Source organism: Narcine bancroftii, chromosome 5 (assembly GCF_036971445.1).
Source record: "Narcine bancroftii isolate sNarBan1 chromosome 5, sNarBan1.hap1, whole genome shotgun sequence".
Lineage (NCBI taxonomy): Eukaryota > Metazoa > Chordata > Chondrichthyes > Torpediniformes > Narcinidae > Narcine > Narcine bancroftii.
The window spans coordinates 97,967,639-97,991,523 of record NC_091473.1 but is presented as its reverse complement, the minus strand read 5'-3'; the positions used below and the strand labels follow the sequence as shown (position 1 = coordinate 97,991,523).

The 23,885-nt window shown below is 38.7% G+C and overlaps 1 protein-coding gene across 2 annotated transcripts in view; it reads right to left on the bottom strand.

Moving 5' to 3' along the window:
• LOC138763763 (excitatory amino acid transporter 5-like) overlaps positions 1-23,885 on the bottom strand; it is a 64,134-nt gene that overhangs the window by 13,952 nt on the left and 26,297 nt on the right. For both annotated transcript variants that reach the window (XM_069938472.1, XM_069938473.1), the window contains exon 3: positions 12,796-13,011. In XM_069938472.1, coding sequence (XP_069794573.1) covers positions 12,796-13,011 — 216 coding nt within the window. The remainder of the gene's footprint in view (positions 1-12,795; positions 13,012-23,885) is intronic.

Below are 23,885 nucleotides of genomic sequence, written 5' to 3'. Positions count from 1 at the left end.
ATTGCCACTCCCCTAACTTTAGAATTAAACGAAGAAGACAACACCATTCCTACCCAGTCTCTCTTTCATTTTGCATGTTCTATTTCTGTAAAATGAGTTTCTTGTTAAAAAAAAAGCCACATCTACTTTAGTTATTTTTCATATAGCTTAATACCCTTTTTTTTCTCCTTTACTGGATTCTGAATTCCATTAATATTAATAAAAGACAATTTCCCCACAATTGGACACCAAAATTAAAGCATTTATCCATCCAGTGTCCCCTTCCCCCTCCCTACTCACCACAACCCTCTCTATATAATAGACTGCATATAAAAACAGTCCATGTTTAACACCAAAAAAAGATAAAGAAAAAGAGAAGAAAAAAGTAAAGAATAACCCCAGAAGCGCATGATATTGAAGCGTCTCTATTCTCCTGATCTATGCAGAATGCAATAAGTATCACATTAGTGCCCCTGACTCTGCAGTGGTCAACATCATATTCCCCACTAACTCACTCAAAATACCATACCATCCCTTACAACAGTCTTTAATAGACTTTATAATTCATTAATCTTATCAAATGTAATAGTTCACACATATTATAGGTTAAACCTTCCTCCCCCTTTAAGATCTCTCGAAACACAATAAGGTTTCAGTTGGAGCAAAAAACTTTAAATTGTGTAATTAAATTCAGGTAGCTGATTTTATTTGAGTCAGATCAAAGGCACAGGAGTAGACCATTTGGCCCTTCAGGCCTGAAACACCAATAAAAGTCTAAAAATGTAGTTTATTGTCAATGACATTCTCCTTTGATCTCAGATCTTGGTGATTGTAGGGATGACTTGCAGTAGTCTGAAAAGCTTAAGCATGTAGATATTAAGAGAGGGGATGTGATGGAGCTTTTGGAAAGCATCAAGTTAGATAAGTCATTGGGACTGGATGAGATGTACCCCAGGCTACTGTGGGAGGTGAGGGAGGAGATTGCGGAGCCTCTGGCGATGATCTTTGACTCAATCATTAATGGAGATGGGGAGGTTCCAGAGGATTGGAGGGTGGTGGATGTTGTTCCTTTATTCAAAAAAAGGAGTAGAGATAGTGAGATAGTAGAGATAGTGAGACCAGTGAGTCTTACTTCAGTAAGTTGATGGAAAATCCTGAGAGGGAGTACTTATGAACATTTGAACCATAGTCAGCATGGCTTTGTCAAGGGCAGGTCATGCCTTACAAGCATGATTGAATTTTTGAAGATGTGACTAAACACATTGATGAAGGAAGAGCAGTAGATGTTGTGTATATGGATTTCACTAAGGCATTTTATAAGGTATCCCATACAAGGATTATTGAGAAAGGAGGCATGGAATCCAAGGGGACACTGCTTTGTGGATCCAGATCTGGCTTGCTCACAGAAGGCAAAGAGTGGTTGTTGACAGGACATATTCTGCATGGAGGTTGATGACAAGTGGTGTGTCTCAGGGATCTGTTCTGGGTCCCTTACTCTTCATGATTTTTATAAATTACCTGGATGAGGAAATGGAGGGATAGGTTAGTAAGTTTATTGATGACACAAAGGTTGGAAGGGTTGTGGATAGTGTGGAGGGCTGTCAGAGGACATTGATAGGATCCAAAGTGGCAGATAAGTTCAACCCAGATGTGTGAAGTGGTTCATTTTGGTAAGTCAAATATGATGCCAGAATATAAAGAGTGCGGAGATTAGGGTAAAGTGCGGAGGTTGGGGTTTAGAGGATAGAGATTAGGGTAGAAGAATACCTAGATTTGAAGGGAGAGAAGAACCAGAATGTTAAAGTTAATGAAGGAGGGGTGTGATAAAAATAGATGGTAATCAATGGAGTGTATGTGGGGGACATTCTCTCAAGTGTATATATTTCAATGCAAGGAATATTGTAAGAAAGGTGGATGATCTTAGAGCATGGATTGACACATGGAAATATAATGTTGTAGACATCAGCGAAATTTGGCTGCAGGAGGGGCATGACTGGCAGAAAAATATTCCAGGATTCCATTGTTTTAGGCGTGATAGAACAGTTGGGGTGGGGGCGGGGGGGTGGGGGGGGGGGAATAAAAGATGGAGGAGTCACATTGCTTGTAGGAGAAAACATCACTACAGTGCTATGGCTGGATAGATAGCAGGGCTTGACCAGTGAGGCTATTTGGGTGTAAATGAGGAATGGGAAAGACCATCTAATAGGCTGAGGAAATTAGGGGAGCAAATTTGTAAGGAGATAGTATTCAAACATAGTGTAATAAACATAGTGTAATAAACATAAGGTGGTGATTATAGAAGATTTTAACTTTTCACACATTGTCTCCAATACTATAAAAGGTCTGAATGGGTAGGAGTTTGTCAAATGTGTTCAGGGAAGTTTTCTGAATCAATACATAGAAGAACTGACTAGACAGGGCAGTATTGGATCTCCTATTAAGGAATGAGATAGGTCAGGTGACAGGTTTGTCTTGGGGTCTAGTGATCATAATACTATTTTTGTAGTTTTAGGTGAATAATAGAGACAGATAGGGCTGGGCCTAAGGTTGATTAGAATAAAGCAAATTTTGAGGAGATGCCAAAGGATTTAGAGGGGGTGCATTGGGATAATTTATTTTCAGGGAAGGATGTAATAGATAAATGGAGGATATTCAAAAGGGGAAATATTGAGAGTACAGTTTGTATACCCCTGTGAAGATTAAAGGAAAAGTTAGAAAATATAGGGAGCCCTTGGTTTTCAAAGGATATTGGGAATTTGGTTCAGAGGAAGAGAGATATGTACAACAGGGAATAAATGAGATGCTTGAGGAATATAAGGAGTGTAAAAAAAATTAAGAAAGAAATTAGAAAGACTAAAAGGAGATATAAAGCTGCTTTGGTAGGCAAGGTAGAAAAGAATAGTGAGTGATAAAATTAGGCCCCTTGGGGATCAGAGGGGTAGTTATGTGAAGAGTCAGAAGAGATAGGGAATTTTTTTTAAAATTTTCTTCAGTATTCACTAAGGAAAGGAATATTGAGCCAGGTGAAGTGGGGAAATCTGGTAGTTAAGTCATGGATAATATACAGATTAATGAGGAGGTAGTATTAGCTATTTTAAAGAGAATAAAGGTGGATAAATCTCCAGGTCCCAACAAGATGTTCCAAAGGACCTTGAGGGCGTCAATATACAAAAAATGGAGACTCTGACAGAAATATTTAAAATATCATTAGCCATGGGAGAGGTGCTGGAGGGTTGGAGGGTAGCTCATAATCGTTCTGCTGATTAAAAAGCCTCTGAAAGTAAACCTGGTAATTATAGGCCTGTGAGTCTGGTGTCAGTGCTGGGTAATTTAATGGAGAGTGTTCTTAGAGATGGTATATACAATTATTTGGAAAGACAGGAATTGATTAGGAGTAGTCAACATGGTTTTGTACATGGTAGATCATGTTGAACAAATCATAGAGTTTTTCCAAGGGGAAGGCTGTGTCTATATTGTCTCTAGTAAAACCTTTGACAAGGTTGCACATCAGAAGTTAGAAGGTTCAAACACTAGGTATTAATGATGAAGTAGTGAAATGGATTCAAAAATGGTTGGATTGGAGATTCCAGAGAGAGAAAATGGTTTGTCAAATTGGAGGCCAGTGATTAGTGGAGTGCCTCAGGAATCGGTACTGGGTCCATTGTTTTTTTTCCACATATATATGTTAATGACCTAGATCACACATGTCAAACTGAGGCCTGCGGGCCAAATTTGGCCCGTGATATAATTATATTTGGCCTGCAAGATCATATCAAATATGTTTTAGAGCTGGCCCGCTGGCCGCCGCGCCAGTATAGCGCATGCACAGCTAATACTACAAATCCCAGAATGCTCTGCAAATGCGTTGGCGTCAGCCCGCTAATCGCCCCCACCTCCTCTCTTTACTTTCATTAGCATCTGCGATCTGTCGCCGAACTCACATGTAATAAACCCCTTACGAAAAATGGCCAAATGAAAGACAGAACACAGGACCTTTCAACACAGGTGGGAGGGAGACTATATGTTCATCATTTTAAAAGACAAACCTGTTTGTCATTGAAGCAAGTTGTTCTTTTTTTGACTTGTTGGCTTGTGAAAAAAATACATTTAAAAGGAGCTTAAAGGCTATAGAGAAATATTATTTATTGAATATTTTATTTCTCATTTGTTAATGCTTCTTCTGGAAAGAGTTTAACCAAAACTATTATTAAACATTTATTTTAATAAGAAAAAGTTTAACATTACATATGTTGAAAGAAAAGAAAACATGCAGATGTTGTTGAAAATTTTCAATAAATATTTAGTTTGGCCCACGACTTAGTCCAAGTTTTTAATTTTGGCCCTCTGTGAATTTGAGTTTGACACCCCTGACCTAGATAATAGAGTGGTAAATTGGGTGAGTAAGTATGCAGATAAATAATGCCCTTAACAAACAATGATTACAAAAGATATAAAAGAGGCAGTTGGTTTGAATGGAAATCAGATGGGATTAAATATTTGGGAGTAGAAACAGACAAAAATTACAAAATCTGTTTAATCTTAATTATGTTCCTCTGTTTAGTAAAATTGAACAGGACTTTAAAAAAAAATGGAAGGATTTGCCAATAACACTAATAGGAAGAATGAGTTGTGCAAAGATGAAAGTACTGCCGACACTTCAATACTTGTTACAATCACTAAGGCTTTTAGTATGCTGGCCTTTATCAATCATTGCATGGAATATAGGAATTGGGAGGTGATGTTGAGATTGTATAAGACGTTGGTGCGGCCTAATTTGGAGTTCTGTGTGCAGTTCTGGTCGCCTAATTATAGGAAGGATATAAACAGAGTGGAGAGAGTGCAGAGAAGGTTTACCAGAATGTTACCTGGGTTTAAGCATCTAGAGTATAGGGAGAGATTGGACAGATTAGGTCTTTATTCTTTGGAGCGTAGAAGGTTGAGAGGGGATTTGATAGAAGTATTTAAGATTATGAAAGGGATAGACAGAGTGGATGTGGATAGACTATTTCCGTTAAGAGGAGGAAAGATTAAAACAAGAGGACATGAGTTAAGAATTAAGGGGCAGAGGTTTAGAGGTAACATGAGGGGGAATTTCTTTACTCAGAGAGTGGTAGCTGTGTGGAATGAGCTTCCGGGAGAAATAGTGGTGGCGGAGTCAATTGTATTATTTAAGAAAAGATTGGACAGGTATATGGATGAGAAGAAGATGGAGGGTTATGGGCATTGTGCAGGGAGGTGGGACTAGAAAGGGGTGTTTGGTTCGGTGCGGACTAGAAGGGCCTAATGGCCTGTTTCCGTGCTGTAATTGTTATGTTATAATATGTTATGTTATGTTAACCTAAGATTTTTTTCAAATTGTTAATCAAGTAAGACAATTCTTATGGAATAAAAAAGTGCCCAGAATTGTGTTGGAAAAACTAACCTGGGATTATAAACTAGGAGTGCTGAGCCTTCCAGACTTTAAAAATTATTTGGCTGCACAAGCAAGATTTTTTAGCATTTTTTTTAAGGGATTCATCATACTGGGTTCATATGGGGCTACATTCTATGAATGAAGCAATAGCTAAATGCTTGATTTATAAATGGAGCATTAAATCAATATAAAAGAGGACAAGTAACCCTATCTTGGAACATATGGTGAAAATATGGCAGGAAATTAAGGAATGTATTGGAAAAAAATGGATATTTCGCTAAGAGCTCCTTTATGTAATAATGAATTGTTATCTATGAATATGGGTAACAGAATTATAAACATTATGGTTACAAAAGGGCATACGCTGTATTGTGGACAGCTATAAAGATGGTACTCTGATGTAATTTAAACGTGAGACAGATCTATGGTGTACCTAATGGAGCCTTTCTATGTTTTCTTCAACTGAGAGCTTTCTTGAGGGAATGATGGGGACAGGCACTGACTCCTCGGGGAGTTAGTGAAATGGAACAAATGCAAATTACAAATTACAATGCAACAAATTACAAATGGGTAATATGCCGAAATTTATTACCAGAATTTCAGTTAGAAAGTGCTAAACCTGGTCTACAGAGATCAAAGGAAAGGTGGGAGTCTGACTGTGGTAATGCAATATCAGAACAATCCTGGTCTGAATGGTGTGTGGATAGTGTAACTTCAACTATTAATGTGAGATATGGGTTGGTTCAATATCTCACCCCACAGAAGTTGAGCAAATCTAAACCAGAAACACCAGAATTGTGTTTTAGGTCTGAAATAGAGGAATGAACATTCTTTCACTCAACTTGTTCACAAAAAAGTTTGAAAACCACTGTTCTAATCGTACCTCATTGACTCATCATGTGCACGGTTTCATAACTCCAAAGGAAATGGGCCAATGACAATTTTTCTCAAGCAAAATATTTCAGTAACAATTGGGTCTCGAGCAGTGATTCTCAACCTTCCCTTCCCAGTCACATACCACCTTAAGCAATCCCTTATAATCACAGAGCACTGATGGCATAGGGATTACTTAAAGTTGTATGTTGTCATACCCACACTCCTGTTCGGCTCCGAATCATGGGTCCTCTACCGGCATCACCTACAGCTCCTAGAACGCTTCCACCAGCGTTGTCTCCGCTCCATCCTCAAAATTCATTGGAGCGACTTCATCCCTAACATTGAAGTACTCAAGATGGCAGAGGCCGACAGCATCGAGTCCACGCTGCTGAAGATCCAGCTGCGCTGGGTGGGTCACGTCTCCAGAATGGAGGACCATCGCCTTCCCAAGATCGTGTTATATGGCGAGCTCTCCACTGGCCACCGTGACAGAGGTGCACCAAAGAAGAGGTACAAGGACTGCCTAAAGAAATCTCTTGGTGCCAGCCACATTGACCACCGCCAGTGGGCTGATATCGCCTCAAACCGTGCATCTTGGCGCCTCACAGTTCGGCGGGCAGCAACCTCCTTTGAAGAAGACCGCAGAGCCCACCTCAATGACAAAAGACAAAGGAGGAAAAACCCAACACCCAACCCCAACCAACCAATTTTCCCCTGCAACCGCTGCAACCGTGTCTGCCTGTCCCGCATCGGACTTGTCAGCCACAATCGAGCCTGCAGCTGACGTGGACTTTTACCCCCTCCATAAATCTTCGTCTGCGAAGTCAAGCCAAAGAAAATGTGAATGGAAAAAGGTTTAGAACCACTGTCTTCGAGAGTTCAAATTTTGTTTGTTAAAATTGCACTAGCAGTGGCCAAAAAATGTATTGCAATCACATGGAAGTTGGGCTCTCCAGTTACCTTGGCGAGGTGGATAGCAGAGATAGATAGTTGAATACGAATGGAAAAAAACATATAATTTAAGGCGATATATTTTTTAAAATATGGCATTTGATCTATGTTGGTGCCCAACTTTAATAATGTTGCTAAGTTCAAAAGTAATCTCTCCCTGATTGTCAAGGTTAATTTAAACTGTGAGCTCTGATGGTGTACAAAAAAGGTATTTAATAAAGTGTAGGGGGGAACAGAGGGGGTAGAATTAAGGTTTTTGTATGCTATATATTGTGTGTGTGTGTGTGTGTGTGTGTGTGTGTGTGTGTGTGTGTGTGTGTGTGTGTGTGTGTGTGTGTGTGTGTGTGTGTGTGTGTGTGTATATTTATGAAATTGTTAATTTTTTTAATGAAAAATTAAATGATTTTTTTTTAACTATGCAGATGTTACAAAGATTGGTGGTGTTGATGACAGTGAAAAAGGGTTTCAAAGCTTACAGTCGGATATTTACCAGTTAGAAGAGTGGGTTGAAATGTGGAAGATGGGAGTTTAACACCGATAAATGTGAGGTGCTACATTTTGGTAGGACTAATCAGCAAAGATCATACATGTTAAATAATAGACAATTGAGGAGTGCAACAGAAATTGCATTTAGGAATTCTGGTACATAATTCCGTGAAAGTAGAGTCACATGTAGATAGGGTGGTGAAGAAAGCTTTTGGTATGTTGGCCTTCATAAATCAGAGTATTGAGTACAGGAGTTGGGATGTCATGATGAAGTGGTATAAGGCATTGATGAGGCCAAATGTGGAATATTGTGTTCAGTTTTGATCACTGAATTATAGGAAGGATACAAACAGAATAGAGAGAGTGCAGAGAAGATTTACAAGAATGTTGCCTGGTTTCAAGGCTTGAATTAGAGGGAAAGGTTGACCAGTCTGGGACTTTATTCCCTGGAGCTTAGAAAATTAAGGGGTGATTTGATAGAGGTATTTAAAATTATGAGGGGGACAGATAGAGCCAATGTGGACAGGCTTTTTCCATGGTGAGGGGGGAGATTCAAACAAGAGGACATGGACTGAGATTGAAGGGGGGAAATTTTAGGAAAACTAAGAACTAACCTTTCAGACAGCAACCTTAAAAGGCTGCTCCAGCATCCCATTCATAAGCCCTTTGGATCTGATGGAGGCGGGGCAACTGGTGCCACATGGGGGGAATTTCTTCACTCAGAGAGTGGTGGGAGTGTGGAATGGGCTTCCTGCCAAAGCGGTTGATGCAGGTTTAATTTTAATATTTAAGAAAAAGTTGGATAGGTATAAGGATGAGAGAGGTATGAAAGGTTGCAGGCTGGGTCCGGGTCAATGGACTAGATGGCATGGACTAGAAGGGCCAAACTGGCCTGTTTCTGCACTTTAATTATATTAATGATAAGACTCTTGGCAGAGTGGAGGATCAGAGGGATCTTGGGGTTCGAGTCTATAGAATACTCAAGGCAACTGCACAGGTTGGCTCTGTGGTTAAGAAGGCATACAGTGTATTGACCTTCATTAATCACGGAATTGAATTTAGGAGCTGAAAGGTAATGTCGAAGTTACAGTATATAGGACCTTGGTCACACCCCACTTAGATTACTGTGCTCGGTTCTGGTCAACTCACTATCGAAAGGATGCAACAGCCATAGAAATGTGCAGAGAAGATTTACAAGGATGTTGCCTCGATATGAAAACAGGTTGAGTGAACTTGGCCTTTTCTGCTTGGAGCGACAGAGGATGAGAGATGACCTGATAGAGGTCTATAAGATGATGAGAGGCATTGATTGTGTGGATAGTCAGAGGCTTTTTCCCAGGGCTGAAATGGTTGCCACAAGAGGAACCATCTCTCTTCTTGTACAAACCTTGAGACTGTCCTATCTCTCCGCATCATGAGTTTCTCTCTTTCTATGTCTGTCTCTGTGGGGATTGCCTCTTGGAACTCTGTTTTGTTTTGTTCCTTCCTATTGCTTTTCTGGTCATTCTTTCTTCCTCCACCCAAAAACCTCAGGTCACAAATCTCATTGTTCCTATTCCATGTTTCTCAGTTTCTTTCCTGCATCTCTTACACCTATCTATCTTTGTTCATTCTTCTCCACACCACTCCTCCCCCCCCCCCTCCAATCCCTGTACCTGATTTGGGTCCCACTCCATCCCATGTATCTCTCTCTCTCTGATCTTCTTCTCTAACCCAAGCTTTAAACTATTCAAAGACTGTTGATATATCTTCCTAATTTCCCTCAATCCCAGGACTTTCTCTTTCTACCTCATTTTTCTCTCCTGGGGTTTCTCACTCTGTCCTGCATCACTCTATCCCAAGTCTCCTCTCTCACTGTCCCTAATCTCCTTGTTGATTTATCTTTCTCACTATCCCAGGTCATTTTTTCTCTCCTGAGTCTCCTTATCACTCAATACTTTCACTCCCAGGTCTTTTTCTATCTCTCCCTCTCAATCCCTCTCCCAGGTTTATCCCCCACCCCCCACCACACTAATCTTTCAATTTTGACTCTGTATCTGTCTCTATCTTTCTATACTATAATAGTAGTCCCACACTTCTCTTTCCTCTCCCTCCCCCCCCATCCTGTGCCTTTCCCTTTTTCCTGGGTCGTTCTCTTTCTAAACTCACCATTATAACTTTGACCCCAACCAAAGCTTCCTCCTCTCCGACAACTACTGAGAAATAAAAAATATAATTTCTACATGTGAGCTAATTTTGAATGGAATTGGTTTTATCCATTCTGTAAGTGACGAGCACAGCTGAAATGATAGAGGCAGACAAAACACGGTCAAAATGGGATATCCACTGCCAGCATCTTACCATGCAGCCCCAACCAGATAACATCACGAGATTTAGTGGAACCACAGTGGCCTCAATCATGCAGATAGAGCCAATGTGGACAGGCTTTTTCCATGGTGAGGGGGGAGATTCAAACAAGAGGACATGGACTGAGATTGAAGTGGGGGTTGGAGTACAGGGGCAGTCGCGAGTATCTGCCAATCATTCCCTTAACTTGCAGTCTGGCCTCACCACCATTCCTGGTTCACTAATACCTGTGTGCCAAATGGAAAATTGGGGAGCAGACAGTAATCTGACAAATCCTAAAACTTGTTGGGAGAGGAGGAATGTTCTCTCAAATCTACAATCACATCTCCCTCATTCGTGGAGAAGCTGATACTTTTTTTTTTACAGCATTCCAGTGAGCTCTGGCAGAACTGCAGCACTGGTGTACTGGTCATCGCACATGGAAAAGATGATTAAAATTCATGGAGATACTTTGCATGGCTCAACGTAGTGAATCACAATTAGCAAGTAGATTTTAGACAAGATTTACTCTATGCTGCAAAAGTGTTGTACCATGAAAGATAATTTCTAGCCCAAGAAGTAGTGACAAGAAGCTGCAGGCTGGAAGTAGGTGGCACAACGCTTGTTAAATGCCCAGGTGTGTTCAGCAATTGGGAAGCTTGAAGAACTGAAGCATTTGGCTATAACTCCTCAGAGCAACACTGCTCACAGTTTAGTTAAGTTGGGAAATTAACACTTTGTACAGAATGGCAGTCCATAAAAAATTAATATGAATATGCTATGGGCCGCAAAGTATTGAATTAGGTCAGATTTACCACACAGTTTCAGTGAATGCAGTTACTGAAGTCTTTAAAACGTTTTTAACATGCATGGGTAACAAGAAGGTTTTAAATTTAGTATAATTGTGTAATTTTAGTAATTAAATAGGGCAAAGGAATGGGATAAAACCACAATGGACTATACGGTAAACCACTGTAATGTATAATTATCTGGTCAAGCATGCCTATTGGCCAGCTGTACCTGTGGCCCCTCCCCTTAGGCTCCTGCATAAACGTGCCTGTTCCACAGACCCCTGCAACTCAGTGCAGGACAGCCGAACGGTAAGATATGGTATGTTCTCAAGTGAATTAAAGCCTATTGGTTTCTCCACAATTATCTCCTGAGTGATTAATGGTGCATCAGACCAGCCATACACATATCTATTTGGCAGATGAACTGATCACTGCAGAAAAAAATAGCTGTTAAATCTATTAGCTGCAGACTCAGATATCACCATCATTAAAGTGCTTCAAGAGGTTAGTCATTGCTCACATTAACTCCCGCCAGCCAATCACCCTTGACCCACTTCAATTCACCTACTGCCAAAACATGTCTATGGCTGATGCCATTTCCCTGGCCCTACACTCACACCTGGAACCCCTGTCTCACTGCGTAGTGAGATTGTATAAACAGTCAATAGGGAAAAATAGCAAGCACAAGATTAAGGATTTAACTTAGAATACTTTGGAAACAAAATGGAAAAGGGTAATGAATGCAGCACTGAAAGTCTTGTATTTAAAAGCATGTAGTTTAAGAAACAAGGTTGATGATCTTGTACTGCAGCTGGAAGTTGGCAGTTATGACATTTTGGCCATCACTGATCTGTGGTTGAAAGAAGACCACGGCTGGGAACTGAATATTTGTGGATACACAGTGAATTGGAAGGACAGGAAGGTAGCAGAGTTGGGGGGGGGGGGGGGGGTTCTGCTGGTTAAAAGTCGAATTAAGTCATTAGGAGTGAAGAGATTTGGGATCAAAAGATATAGAATCGCTGGGGATAGAATTAAGAAACTCTCAGGATAAAAAGGCTCTGATGGGAGTTGTTTACAGCCTCCAAACAGCTATGCAAGCTACAGAGGGAGATAGAGAAGACATGCAAAAAGGGCAATGTTATAATAGTTATGAAGGATTTCAATATGCAAGTTGATTGGGAAAACCAGGTGATATTGGATCCCAAGAGAAGGAATTTATCACATGCCGTCAGGATGGCTTCTTGTGGCTGGGCTGACCAGGGAAATGGTACTTCTGGATTGGATATTGTGTAATGAATCAGAGTTGAAAAGGGAGATGAAGTTAAGGGAACCCTTAAGAGGCAGTGATCATAATAGAATAGAACTTGCTCTGCAGTTTGAGAGGGAGAAACTACAATAATGTGTCAGTATACCAGTGGAATAAAGAGGTATGAAGTTGATTGGAAAGGCTCACCAGCTGGGAGGATGGCTCAAACTGGAGGACGTGAGGTTTGGACCTTCCATGGCTACGCTTCTCTGTGATGTAAAATATTACATTTAATTGCTGATCAGAGTCACATTGTAAAATGCACTTGAAAGTTATTCTGTCAAATGTACAATGTCTTCATTGAACAAATGAAGAGTCATCATGGTGGTGCAGCAGGGACGCTGCGGATTCACACCACCAGTGGCAAGGGTTCAACCCAGACCTCTGATACTGTGTTCCTGGAGACTGCACATTATCTCTAAGAACAGGTGCTCCATTTTCATCTCACATTGAAAAAGGCATGCTGGCTGGTAACTAGCTACTGTAAACTGTTTCTGGTGAAGGTAGGTGATAGGAGGATCTGATGGACATGGAAGAGAAAAATTGAGAAACATGTTGGAAATGTGAGTAATGGCATTACTCTGACGGCTAGCATCGACTCAAGGGGCTGAATGCCCTCCTTCTATGTCAAATGAAACCAATACAAATGAGACAATACTCTCATGTACCTTATCAGATCCAACAAAGCATCAGCAGAGCTCATGATCGGTTTTGCACTGTCATCAGTATTCTCCTTCTGGGCTGCACCACCAGGGTGGATGATGGAGACCATAATTATTCCAGTAACAACTGCCATAAAAGTGGTCCACAGATAGTAGGCAATTGTGATGAGACCCAATCGACTTGAAGCTTTTGCATCTAAAGCAGCCAGTCCAGACATTAAGCTGAAAAAGAAACATGAGCAGTGTAAGAGTTTTCTGAGCATGCATCTTTGGGTACCTCACTGCGTTACAAAGGATGTACATATCAGAACACACAAAATTGAATCAGGAGAAAACTAGTCGATACCTCATGCCTGCTCCATCATTTCCTGAACTAAATCCTTATCTCTTGATTCACTTGATGACTAAATATTTATGAAGCGATCCTTTAAATATACTCAGTAACTGATGCACTCTCTGGGTTAAGAAATTTCTTCTCATTTCAGTCCAATATGACTAATCCCTTATTTTGAACCTGAGATTCAGCCAAAGAAAACAACGTCCCTACATTTACCTTGTTAACTCCTGGAAGAAATCAGTGTACTTCAAAGAAACCACCTCCCATTCTTAAAAATTTAAGAATTTCTAGGCCTAATCTTCTTAATCACGTTCATGAGACACAAATCCCTCGCTGGGAATCAATTGAGTGAACCGTGGGTTTCACTTTCTCTATCAGAAATGTATCCATTCTTGGGCAAGAAGACCAGGCCTGTACACAATATTCTATGTTCAGTCTTCCCGGGCTCTTGTAAAATTCCAGTATGATTTTATAGGTTCAGATTTCATATTTATTGTCAGAGTACATACAAAACATCACATATCATCCTGAGATTCTTTTTTCTGCGGGTGAGGCAGAATTACCAATTATTGGTAGTGCCAAAAAAGACCATATACAGCAAATACATGTAAAATAGATAACAAATGTAAACTATACAGAGAGAATTTTTTTAAAAATCAATAAAGGGTACAAATAAGATTCCTTAAATGAGTCCCTGATTGAGTTTGTTGTTGAGGAGTCTGATGGTGGATGGGGTAGCAGCTGTTCCTGAACCTGCTGGTGAAAGTCTAGTGACACCTATACCTCTTTCCTGATGGCAGTAGCAAGAATAGAGCATGTCCTGGGTGGTGTAGATTCTTTATGATTGCTGCTGCCCTCCAACGGCAGTGTTCCCTGTAGATTTTCTCGATAATGGGGAGGGTTTTACCTGTGATGTCCTGGGCTGTGTCCACTACCTTTTGGAGGGCTTGTAACCTTCCTATCTTCTAATAAAGGATCTAATGTTCTGATAAAGGAGTTTATGACCCAAAACACTTACCAATGAAGACAAATACAGTTTTCTTCTCCTCTATTCCATTTGAATAAGGGGTCATTTCCTTTTATCTGCCATTTTTGTTAATGTAGAACCACCCTCTGAATTGAGATTGCTACTTGACAAATAAAGTATACCTCTATTTCATTCCTGAATTGTAGGGTGCAACAGATACCAAATCTCCTCAAATAGCAGATAGTAGTTTCTCAATCAGATTGAAGAGCATTAAGGTAGATCATTCCCCAGAGTCAAAATGGAGATGGTCCAGGTTGTCAAAAGAAGCAAAAGAGATTGCTAGGGTCATAATGAAGATCTTTGTATCCTCACTAGCAATTGGTAAGACCCCAAAGGACAGGAGAATAGTCACAGTTGTGCCTTGGTTCAAGAAACAGAGATAATCCAGAAAATTATAGACCAGTTAGCCTCACATCAGTGATAGGGAAACTATTGTAAAGGATAGTTAGGGATAGGATTTGCACACTTTTGGAAAGTCATAGTCAGATTAGGGACAGTCACTATTGTTTTGGTCAGGGTAGGTCATGTCTTACAGATTTGATTGAGGTTTTTGAGGCAATGACAAAGGTGGTTGATTATGTTAGGGCAGTAATGTATCTATAGACTTTAGTGAGGCATTAAACAAGATCCTTCTTGGTAAGATGATACATAGAGTCCAGATGCATGGGATCCACAGTGGATTGTGAATTGGCATGCCCATAGATGACAGATGGCAATCTGTTATTCTGGCTGGAGGCCCCTGACCAATAGGGTTCTGCAGGGATCAGCATTGGGATCTCTGTTTACTTTGATGGGTTGGTAAGTTTGCGGATGATGCAAAGATTGGCAGAACTGTGGCAGTGTAGAAGGCTATCAAAGAATACAAAAGAGTATAGATCAGTTTCAGATACGAGCAGAAACATGACAGATTGAGTTTAATCAGGAAAAGTATAAGGTGTCATACTTTTTGAGAGGTCAAATTTAAGGGGACTGTTAATAAGTTGGGATTTTAAAGGCTAAGGTGGGCTGAGGGATCCAGGGATCTAGGACCATAACTCATTGAAAGTAGCCATGCAATCAGATAAGGTGGTAAAGAAAGCCAATGCGTACTTCCATTGAGTACAATAATAAGGCAGCTATATAAAACATTTGTTTGGCTGCCCTTGTAATGGGGTGATTAGAATAGCACACAAGAGTCTTTAGAAAGGGTATAGAAGAGAGTTACCAACTAATTCAAGCAGCACCATATTACAAGCTGGCTAGAAATTGGACAAACTTGTGATGTTTTCTCAGATGTGACTGAGGCTGAGGGGAGACCTGATAGAAGTTTATAAAATTATGAGAGGCACAGATAGGGTAGACAGAATATTTCCCTGAGTGAAACCATCACAAAATAGAGGACACGCATTTAAAGTGAGGGGAGTTGGTAGATAGTTTAAGGAAGATATATAAGGAAGTTTCTGGTTCTACACAGAGAATGGAAGGGTGCCTGGAACTAGCTGCCAGAGATAGTGGTGTAAAAATGTATAAAAAGAGCATTCGAGAGGCTCTTAGACAGACATAAATATGCAGGGTCTTGAGAGATATGTATCATATACAAGCAGAGTTTTAGTTTAATTTGGGCATCTTGGGAAAAGGCTTGTTCCAATACAGTGCTGTTTTTTTATTTTATGTTCTTAGATTCCCTTAATAATTTTGAACTTCAAACAATTTGGTTCCAAACTTTCCATCCTTGCATCATTTATTTTTTTCTCTATATCTTAATAGTCAAGTAATTGTTCTCGTGAAGATATAACACGCACTCTCCAATGTCAACTTTACTTTTCTGAGGTGTAGTGTCCAGAGAGCCAAGTAACACAGAATATTCAAGCTTGTCATTATTTACTAAGTGCCATGTTTTATTCTTTTTAGATTAAAAATGGATGACTTCATATTTGCTCATGTTGAAATATATTTGTCTGAATGTTTGCCAGTTGTTTAATTAATAACAATGTAATGTTATGCTTTCATCTGTACTGATATGGTGCCACCTTCCTTTTGATCATCAAACATCTTCCATTTGGAACTTTCTGTGCTTCCCCCTTGCTGTTACTCAATACTGCAAATAGTTGCGTCTGCAACATTGATTCCTGCAGACCCTGACAATATATTGTATACATCTTTCCTCCTTCTTTTATCAATCTGGCAATTTCTTAATCTTTCCAAAACAGTTTTGAATTCATTGAGTTTAGATTTCAATTAAGGTACAATTTCTACAAGCTCAGATTATTATGGTCAAGATTTTAAAAAACGCTGGGGGGCGTGGCAAGATGGCGTATGGATCAGACGTGCCTTCCAGTCCTCTCCTGACTCTATCTTATTGTTTTGTCTAGAAATGCCCGTTAAAATTCTTTAATAGTTTAGGTAATTTCAGTGCTGTTAATTTAACTTATGATGGTACAATTGGGGGAAAAGAGCAAAAAAAAACGACAACAGATCATCAAAAAACTACATTTTCCCAAAGTTCGAGTTTTGGAGCCTACCTACAGGAAAGACACTGGGACTCAGCGTGAAATGGATCCCAGGAGAGAGGTACAGTGTTCGGATGTAGAGCTCTATGTTACATCGGTAGAGCCCCCTAAAGAGGGTGCCAAACAGCCTTTAGAACAAAGAGTTACTCAAAGGCATTTGTCATCTGTAGAGGTGGCGCTGCAAACTGCATCTCTTGAGATACAAGAACCTATACAACTTGATGTACTGGGAGAATTTAATACATTATGGACTGTGGAAAACCCCGGACAGCGTCCTCCAGTCATTGCTGGAGAGGCTGTGGCTGGGGTTTCCACACGCAGTCATACTACAAGGAAGGCAACCAGAATGAAGGAAGGAATAGAAGATCCTTTGGAGAAGAAGCAGGAATCTGTTGAGCCAAAATCTCTTCCAATTGAAAAGATTTTTGTGAATCTTGAATCAAAATTATCTTATACAATGCAGGGATTATCCAAGATTATGACGGAACTTGGTACTAGGTTTAATACTTTGGTGAAAATACATTCTCAACAGATGGCTGAGTTTGGAGCTTTTAAGGTTGAAGTGAGAGATAAATTTAATTCGTGTGAAGAAGATATAGATGAAATACGGGATCAAGTTTTTGAAGTGACCAAAATGGTCGAAGACTTACAAACTCAAAATAAAAATTTGGTGAAAAAGATTGATTATTTGGAAAACCAATCCAGACGGAACAATATAAAGATTATTGGTTTGCCGGAAGGTATGGAGGGACCAGACCCAAGAAAATTTTTTACTGAATGGATTCCGCAGGTGCTGGGTCAAGAACATTTCCCGGAAGGTATAATACTGGAACGTGCTCACAGAGCTTTGCGTAGAAGACCTATTTCAGGTCAAAGTCCAAGACCTGTTTTGGTTCATTGCTTGAATTATTACGACAGAGAAATAATTTTACGAGTGGCTATTAGAAATGCACAACAGAGAAAATCACCCTTGATGATTCAAAATAATCGAGTTTTCTTCTATGCGGATTTGAGTCAAGAAGTTATGTTCCAACGACGGGAATTCAATCCTGCTAAAGAGTTGTTGTGGAAGAAAGGTTACAAGGCAACCTTTAGATATCCAGCTGTTTTGAAGGTTTTTCAAGATTGTTGCCAACCAAAGTTCTTTGATTCTCGAAAGGAAGCTATAGCATTTGCTCAAGAGCTGCCAATTACTCAGTTTCAACAGAGACATAGTCCGCCGCGATCTCTAAGGAGACAAGAGATGGAAGAAAAGAGCCGTGCTCCAAGAAAGAATGGTTGTAATGGTGACTCAGCAGTTGGAGCTGATTAAAAGAAGAGTTGTCCTTTTTTTTTTTAAATGTTTTTTTTTAAAAAAGGGATATTAAATAATGAGGATGTTAGTTTAAGATGAAGTGAGAGTTGGGGGAGAGAACTGGATAGGCACTATTTCCTGAAAGTCATCTGCTACATGTGAATTATCTCACACCCATTTTTTTTTGGGAGTTACCGCATTGCGCGGTTTAGACGGGAGGGGGTATTTTTAACCTCCTACCCGTTTTTTTTTTCCTTTTTTTTGTATTATTAGATTAAAGAGTGAAGGGGTTTTTTTTTGTTTAAATATTTAAAAAAAGCATAAGAAAGTATTTGATTGTTTAAAAAACTAAAAATTGATGTGGTTTTTTTTGTAAAGTTTATTCAGTAGATAAGGAATATTTGAAATTTAAATGTGAATGGGATGGATAAGTTTTTTTTATATTTTTTCTTTAACTTTAAGGTGAAAGGAGTGGTAATTCTGGTGTATATTATTTTGCTATTTTAGTTATAGAACGAAGGGAATAATGGTGAAAGTTATAAATTGAATTGTACAATTCTTAATGAGGCTTGAATTTTGTTTGTGGTTTATGCTCCATTTGTTGAAGATATAGATTTCGTTGTAGATGTGTTTTTATTATTTGGATATCTGAATTTTAACGTAATGATTGGGGATATTTAAATGTGGTATTGGAGCTTTTATTGGATAACTATTCAAGAGTAAAAGGGAAAAATGGTGGAAGAGTACTAAAATTGAATTGTACAATGCTTAATGAGGTTTGAATTTTGTTTTAAGATGGTGGTTTATGTGACTAATATGATGATAGATGTGAAGTTAGTTGATATTTGGTGAAGGTTTATCTCTATAGAGAAAGATTTTTTTCATCTTTTTTTTCATGCTACAATTTTTTTTTAAGAATTGATTATTGTTTAAGAATTTTTGATAGATAATGTTACTAACTTTACTAATTTTTTATATTAAGTTTGAGTTAAATATATGTTTCGTCTTAACTCCGTTTGTTAAATATATGCATTTAAGTTTGATTTAAATATGTTTTTTAAGTCTGATATCTTAGTATTAATTACTTTTTTTTGTTAGTATTTTAATCGGTTATGTCTTTGTTTTTTTTGTAAGTGGGTTTTTTTCTCATATATTATTAACTTTATTGATTCTTCACTCTTTATTTTTGGGGGGAAAGGGGGGGTTGGACTAATTTGAGTTGGGTTATTAACAAGTAATAATTATTGGGGAGGGTATAGTTTATTTAGATTACTGATATTGTATTGTAATTTTATTATTTTATTCTAAATTTTTTTTAAATGTAATCCTATATGTTATTCATGTTATAAAATCTTAAATAAAGTTTAAAAAAAAACACTGGATTTGTAAGTGGCCAAACCACACTAATACTGTCACATCACTAGACAAAACTCAATAAATCTTTCCACATATACCAAGCACAATTCAGAGGTTTGATGGGATATTCTCCACTTGCACCAATAACACTAAAGTAGTTCAATACCATCCAGTCACCCATATGGTTTACATCCCATTCACCAGCTTAAATGGTCTCTTCTTCACCACTGGTGAGTTTTGATTCCATTTCAATGATTTTACAAAACATAACTTGTCAAGGCTTTTTTCAATTCAAGTTCCCAAATAGACAAGGAAAACAAGGATATTGGAACACATCCTCTTCAAATGATATTCAACTCTGATTCTTCATCACTGCACCATCAGACTCTCGAACGTCCCAATGCCACAGTGAGAGCACCTTTACCATCAAATTACAGTGGTTCGTTAGCTCAATACCATTTTACAGGAAAATTAAAGATGGAAATTAGAACCTGTCCTTGCCAGCAACAATGACACGTCATGACTGAGTATTGGAAGAAAATAAAAAATACTCATCTTCTAAGGTTATTTACTTTCTCATTTTAGAAACAATTAATGCAACACAAAAAATGGGGAGAAGATGCAACTTTCATTCCTAACAAAATTATAAAACAGTTCATTAACAATATGTACACAATCCACATTCAACAGACCAAAAAGTTCCCTGGAACATACAAGTCTGACATTTAATGTTGTCTTAGTTTCATTCAAATGTGTTAAGAACATTGGAGTGATTTATGCCACATTTTTGTGAGACATTTTGCACTATTTTATATGTATTAAAACTTTGAAGTAGCAGTCAAATATAATAAAGCATGAATGATAAAAGTAGAAAATGTTGGAAGCACACAGAAGTTCAGACAACATCCACTGAGTGAATAACAGAGTTGAAATTTTATGTTCATAATAATTCATCAGACAAATCTTTGTTTGATAATTTCAATAAGGGTCAGACAAGTCGAGAACCCCTCACCTGAAGATCCGAAAACCGAAAAGATCCAAAAATCGAAAAAGATTTTAGCGCCAACATGACGTCACAAAATTCAACAGCTGACTTTCCCTTGTGGGGCTATGACACTCTGTTGGTGCCAGTTTGATTACAAGAACAGTAAAAAAAAAAATGAAATCTTTGCTTCTGGCTGGGAAGATGTCAAATGGAACTGGGTCCAAGTCTTCAAGATGGCGACTCCATTCTCAAAATCAGGTGTGGTGCAGTCCACATTAAAGAAGTCGCCTCAGGCTCCCGGGCAGGGCCAGGGACCGTAGTCGGGGACCGAGGGTGTCAGTGTGGAAGTGGCTGGGGACTGGCAGCAGCAGTGGGGAGGTGACCTTCTTTCGTAAGAAGAGATCAAGTTTTTTTTTGGTAAGTATTAAAAATTATTTCATGTGAATTTTCCACTTGTGGCGTCGTGTCGGAGCTCAAAAAAGCCTGCCGTTGTTTGTTGTTTCTGTTTACCACTGATACAGGTCTTCTGCTGATGCTATTGCACTGCTTAGTTCCATTGTTCCAAAAACTGAAAAACCCAAAAATCGAGAAACGTCTGGTCCCAAGCGTTTCAGATACAGAGTACTCAACCTGTACTACAAAGTGCATTGAAATAGCTGGCCAGTTAATAAAATGGTACATTTCCTGGATTATTATGATACTCAAAAGTATTAACAAAATACAACAGAATAACATTTACCAAACAGGCCGATTCCAGTGTTCATGCTTGACGCAAATCTTTTCCCACCCATCAACATATACTTTCATTCTTCCTTTGCTTTTCACCTGTCATGCACTATTCAAGATTTCCCAGAAATACATCCTTATTATTGGACTCAATAGTTACATCTTCCCTATTCTCAGAATTCCTTAAGGAAAGATGCTTGCCTGCAAACTCCCTTTCCACTTTGTCACTACAGAGCTCATGAAAAACATTAGATAAAACTTGGATAAGGGAGATCAAGGCATTTTGGTAGGAGAGATGGGTGGCAAGTGTGATGTGTGGTGACTCGCCAGAATGTTATAATCATGGGTCAGGGAGATTTGTTAACAAATCTGAGAATTCAAATAACTGATTGGGTTAGGAATTAGTGGAATTCAAAGTTTATGACCAAAAGGACACTGCTGTGGATTGTAGTGAGAAGGCAGCTGCAAATCGGGAGATTAGAGAGCGGGGCAGGAGGTCATGCAAGGATTGCAAGTTTGTTGTGGCAATCATCGTTTGAAGAGAATTGGCTGTAAATCAAATTAATGATTCTACTGAATATCATTAATTCAGCATTTCCCTCATGTTCACTATTCACTATCAGCCAAATCTGAACTTGTGTTGATCCTCTAACCAGGACTTTCTCACACAAACTGTCCCTGTCGTCACCAGCGAATTCTGGACGTGCCCTGTAAATCCATCACATGACAAGATCAAATTCAGTTCAATTAAAACTTATTTGTGAGAAACTTAGACACAACTTCAAGCATGTCAAGAAGTTTTTCTATTCTTATTAGTCAACTCTCATCACTAATTTAAGAGAAAAATAGATACATCTTCCTTGATTTTAGAGAAACTTCACTACAAACTGGAACCAAACATAACCAAATATCATTAAAAAAAAACTTACTGCTGTAATTTCATTGTTCTGTATTCTCATTCACTCCAGCTCCCAATTTCCCAGGTCTTAAGTAATAAATTTACGACATGTGACATTTTTATTCTATGGAATAAACTGTATGATGTTAGAAGCATTAGTAAAGTCGACAATTGCAGGAAAACTGTTGGTTCATGCTCTTGGCGGGGGGATGGGGAGGGTGAAGATGTATAAATCTGACAACTTAAATAGACAGACATGTATCCATTCCTTCTTGTCAATGACCAAGGGATATCAAGACACCAAGTGCATTACAAGTCCACAATAAATAGAAAATAACAATGTTTTGCCTCAAATTTACAATCATCTAATATTGGTAGGGTACTGTTAAAACACCACAGGATTTAATTAGGCTACATCCTGTTCTTCGGATACAGACATCAACAATAGCTTGCAATGCAATGAATGCATATCAGGGCTTTCTATTATGCCATCCACGTAAATTGTGACACTGCACCAATTGTCTACCAACATGTGAAAGAGATAGCAGCTGTCCACAAAACTGTTATGTACTGGCTTATGAGCTTTAGGTGGATGCATGGCAGTATCACCAAGGTTAGAAGACTCAAATGTGATGCTTTTTGAAGCATTAAACCCATTGAAGTGGAATATTCAATAGAAAAACTGACAGTCAAATCCACCATCCTCAATAGAATACTTTGCACAAGAGTGCAATTAATCATGTGTTAATTGTTCATTGCTACCATAGTCAATGTGATAATAATGAAATATAAAATGTGTTAATGTTCCTCCAAAAAATCTGCTTCCCTCCACAATACTCGCATCTTTAAATCCAGATTTTGCAAAGGTAAAGTATTTGTTTGAACAGCTGCTAGGTTCCAATCAGCTGAGTAGAGCAAAATACATAATGCTTTCCATTTTGTTGGATATTGAAGCTTTGGAAGTGCGGATGTTGACTCAATTTTTATTCCAAAAGCTAAATGCTATTATGCCATTTGACACAAATACTGACATCAATAGATAAGGAAAAGAAGTGAGGGGAGAGCACATGTATGACTGGAAAAAAAGATTCAACTCACCATCTCCTACAGAGATCTATCTCTATCTCAGGAAACAAATTCCCTACAGACATTTTCTACTCACCCACCAACTCTCACAGTAATTTTACATTGGAGAGACTGGATGCAGACTGGGGTTCATCTTATTAAGCACCTTTGCTCTGCCCATTGCAATAATGGGGACCTCCCAGTGGCCAACCATTTCATTCCCCCCACCAGCATGTACGTCCAAGGTTTCATGCACTGCCAAATCGAAACCACCCACAAATTGGAGGAACAACACTTAATATTGGCATTCTTTAACCAAACTGCATTCACATTGATAAACAAAATGTCAGAGCATCCCTCAAAAGGCCTGAGATAGTTTGGAGCGATATGCCTTGCTGAAGCTACAACTAATATTGTATTCGGATACAATTTTAAAATAGCAAACTCCCATGGAGATTAGAAAATTTATTAAACTATGTTTGTATTACTTCTTTTTAATATTGGCATCTGCTTGCAATATGTACAACTAGTTCAGTAGAAAAGCCAAGACAAGAAATCAGTGCAATGTCTCAGCCATTGCCTTTTGTTCCATAGTGCAGCATATTTGCTACTCAACGTCAGTAACATTAAAACAATCTCTAGCAGCTATAAACAATACAAAACTTGCCTTGAGACAGATGGTTATGAATAAATGGGAGATTTTGGTGATTAGAAAAAATATATAATCCTCCCGAGTTGTAGTCGAGTGTTAAAGATTCACATTTCTCTTGTTCCTAGAATGATTCTGAATTATAGGCTCAAAGGGAAAATGTTTTTTACAAAAGCTATGTTATTAGCAAATGTTAATGCAGTATTTTCTCCAATATATCAATTTACATTTCAGGCAAAAGACAAATCTGCTAAACAATTGATAACTTTT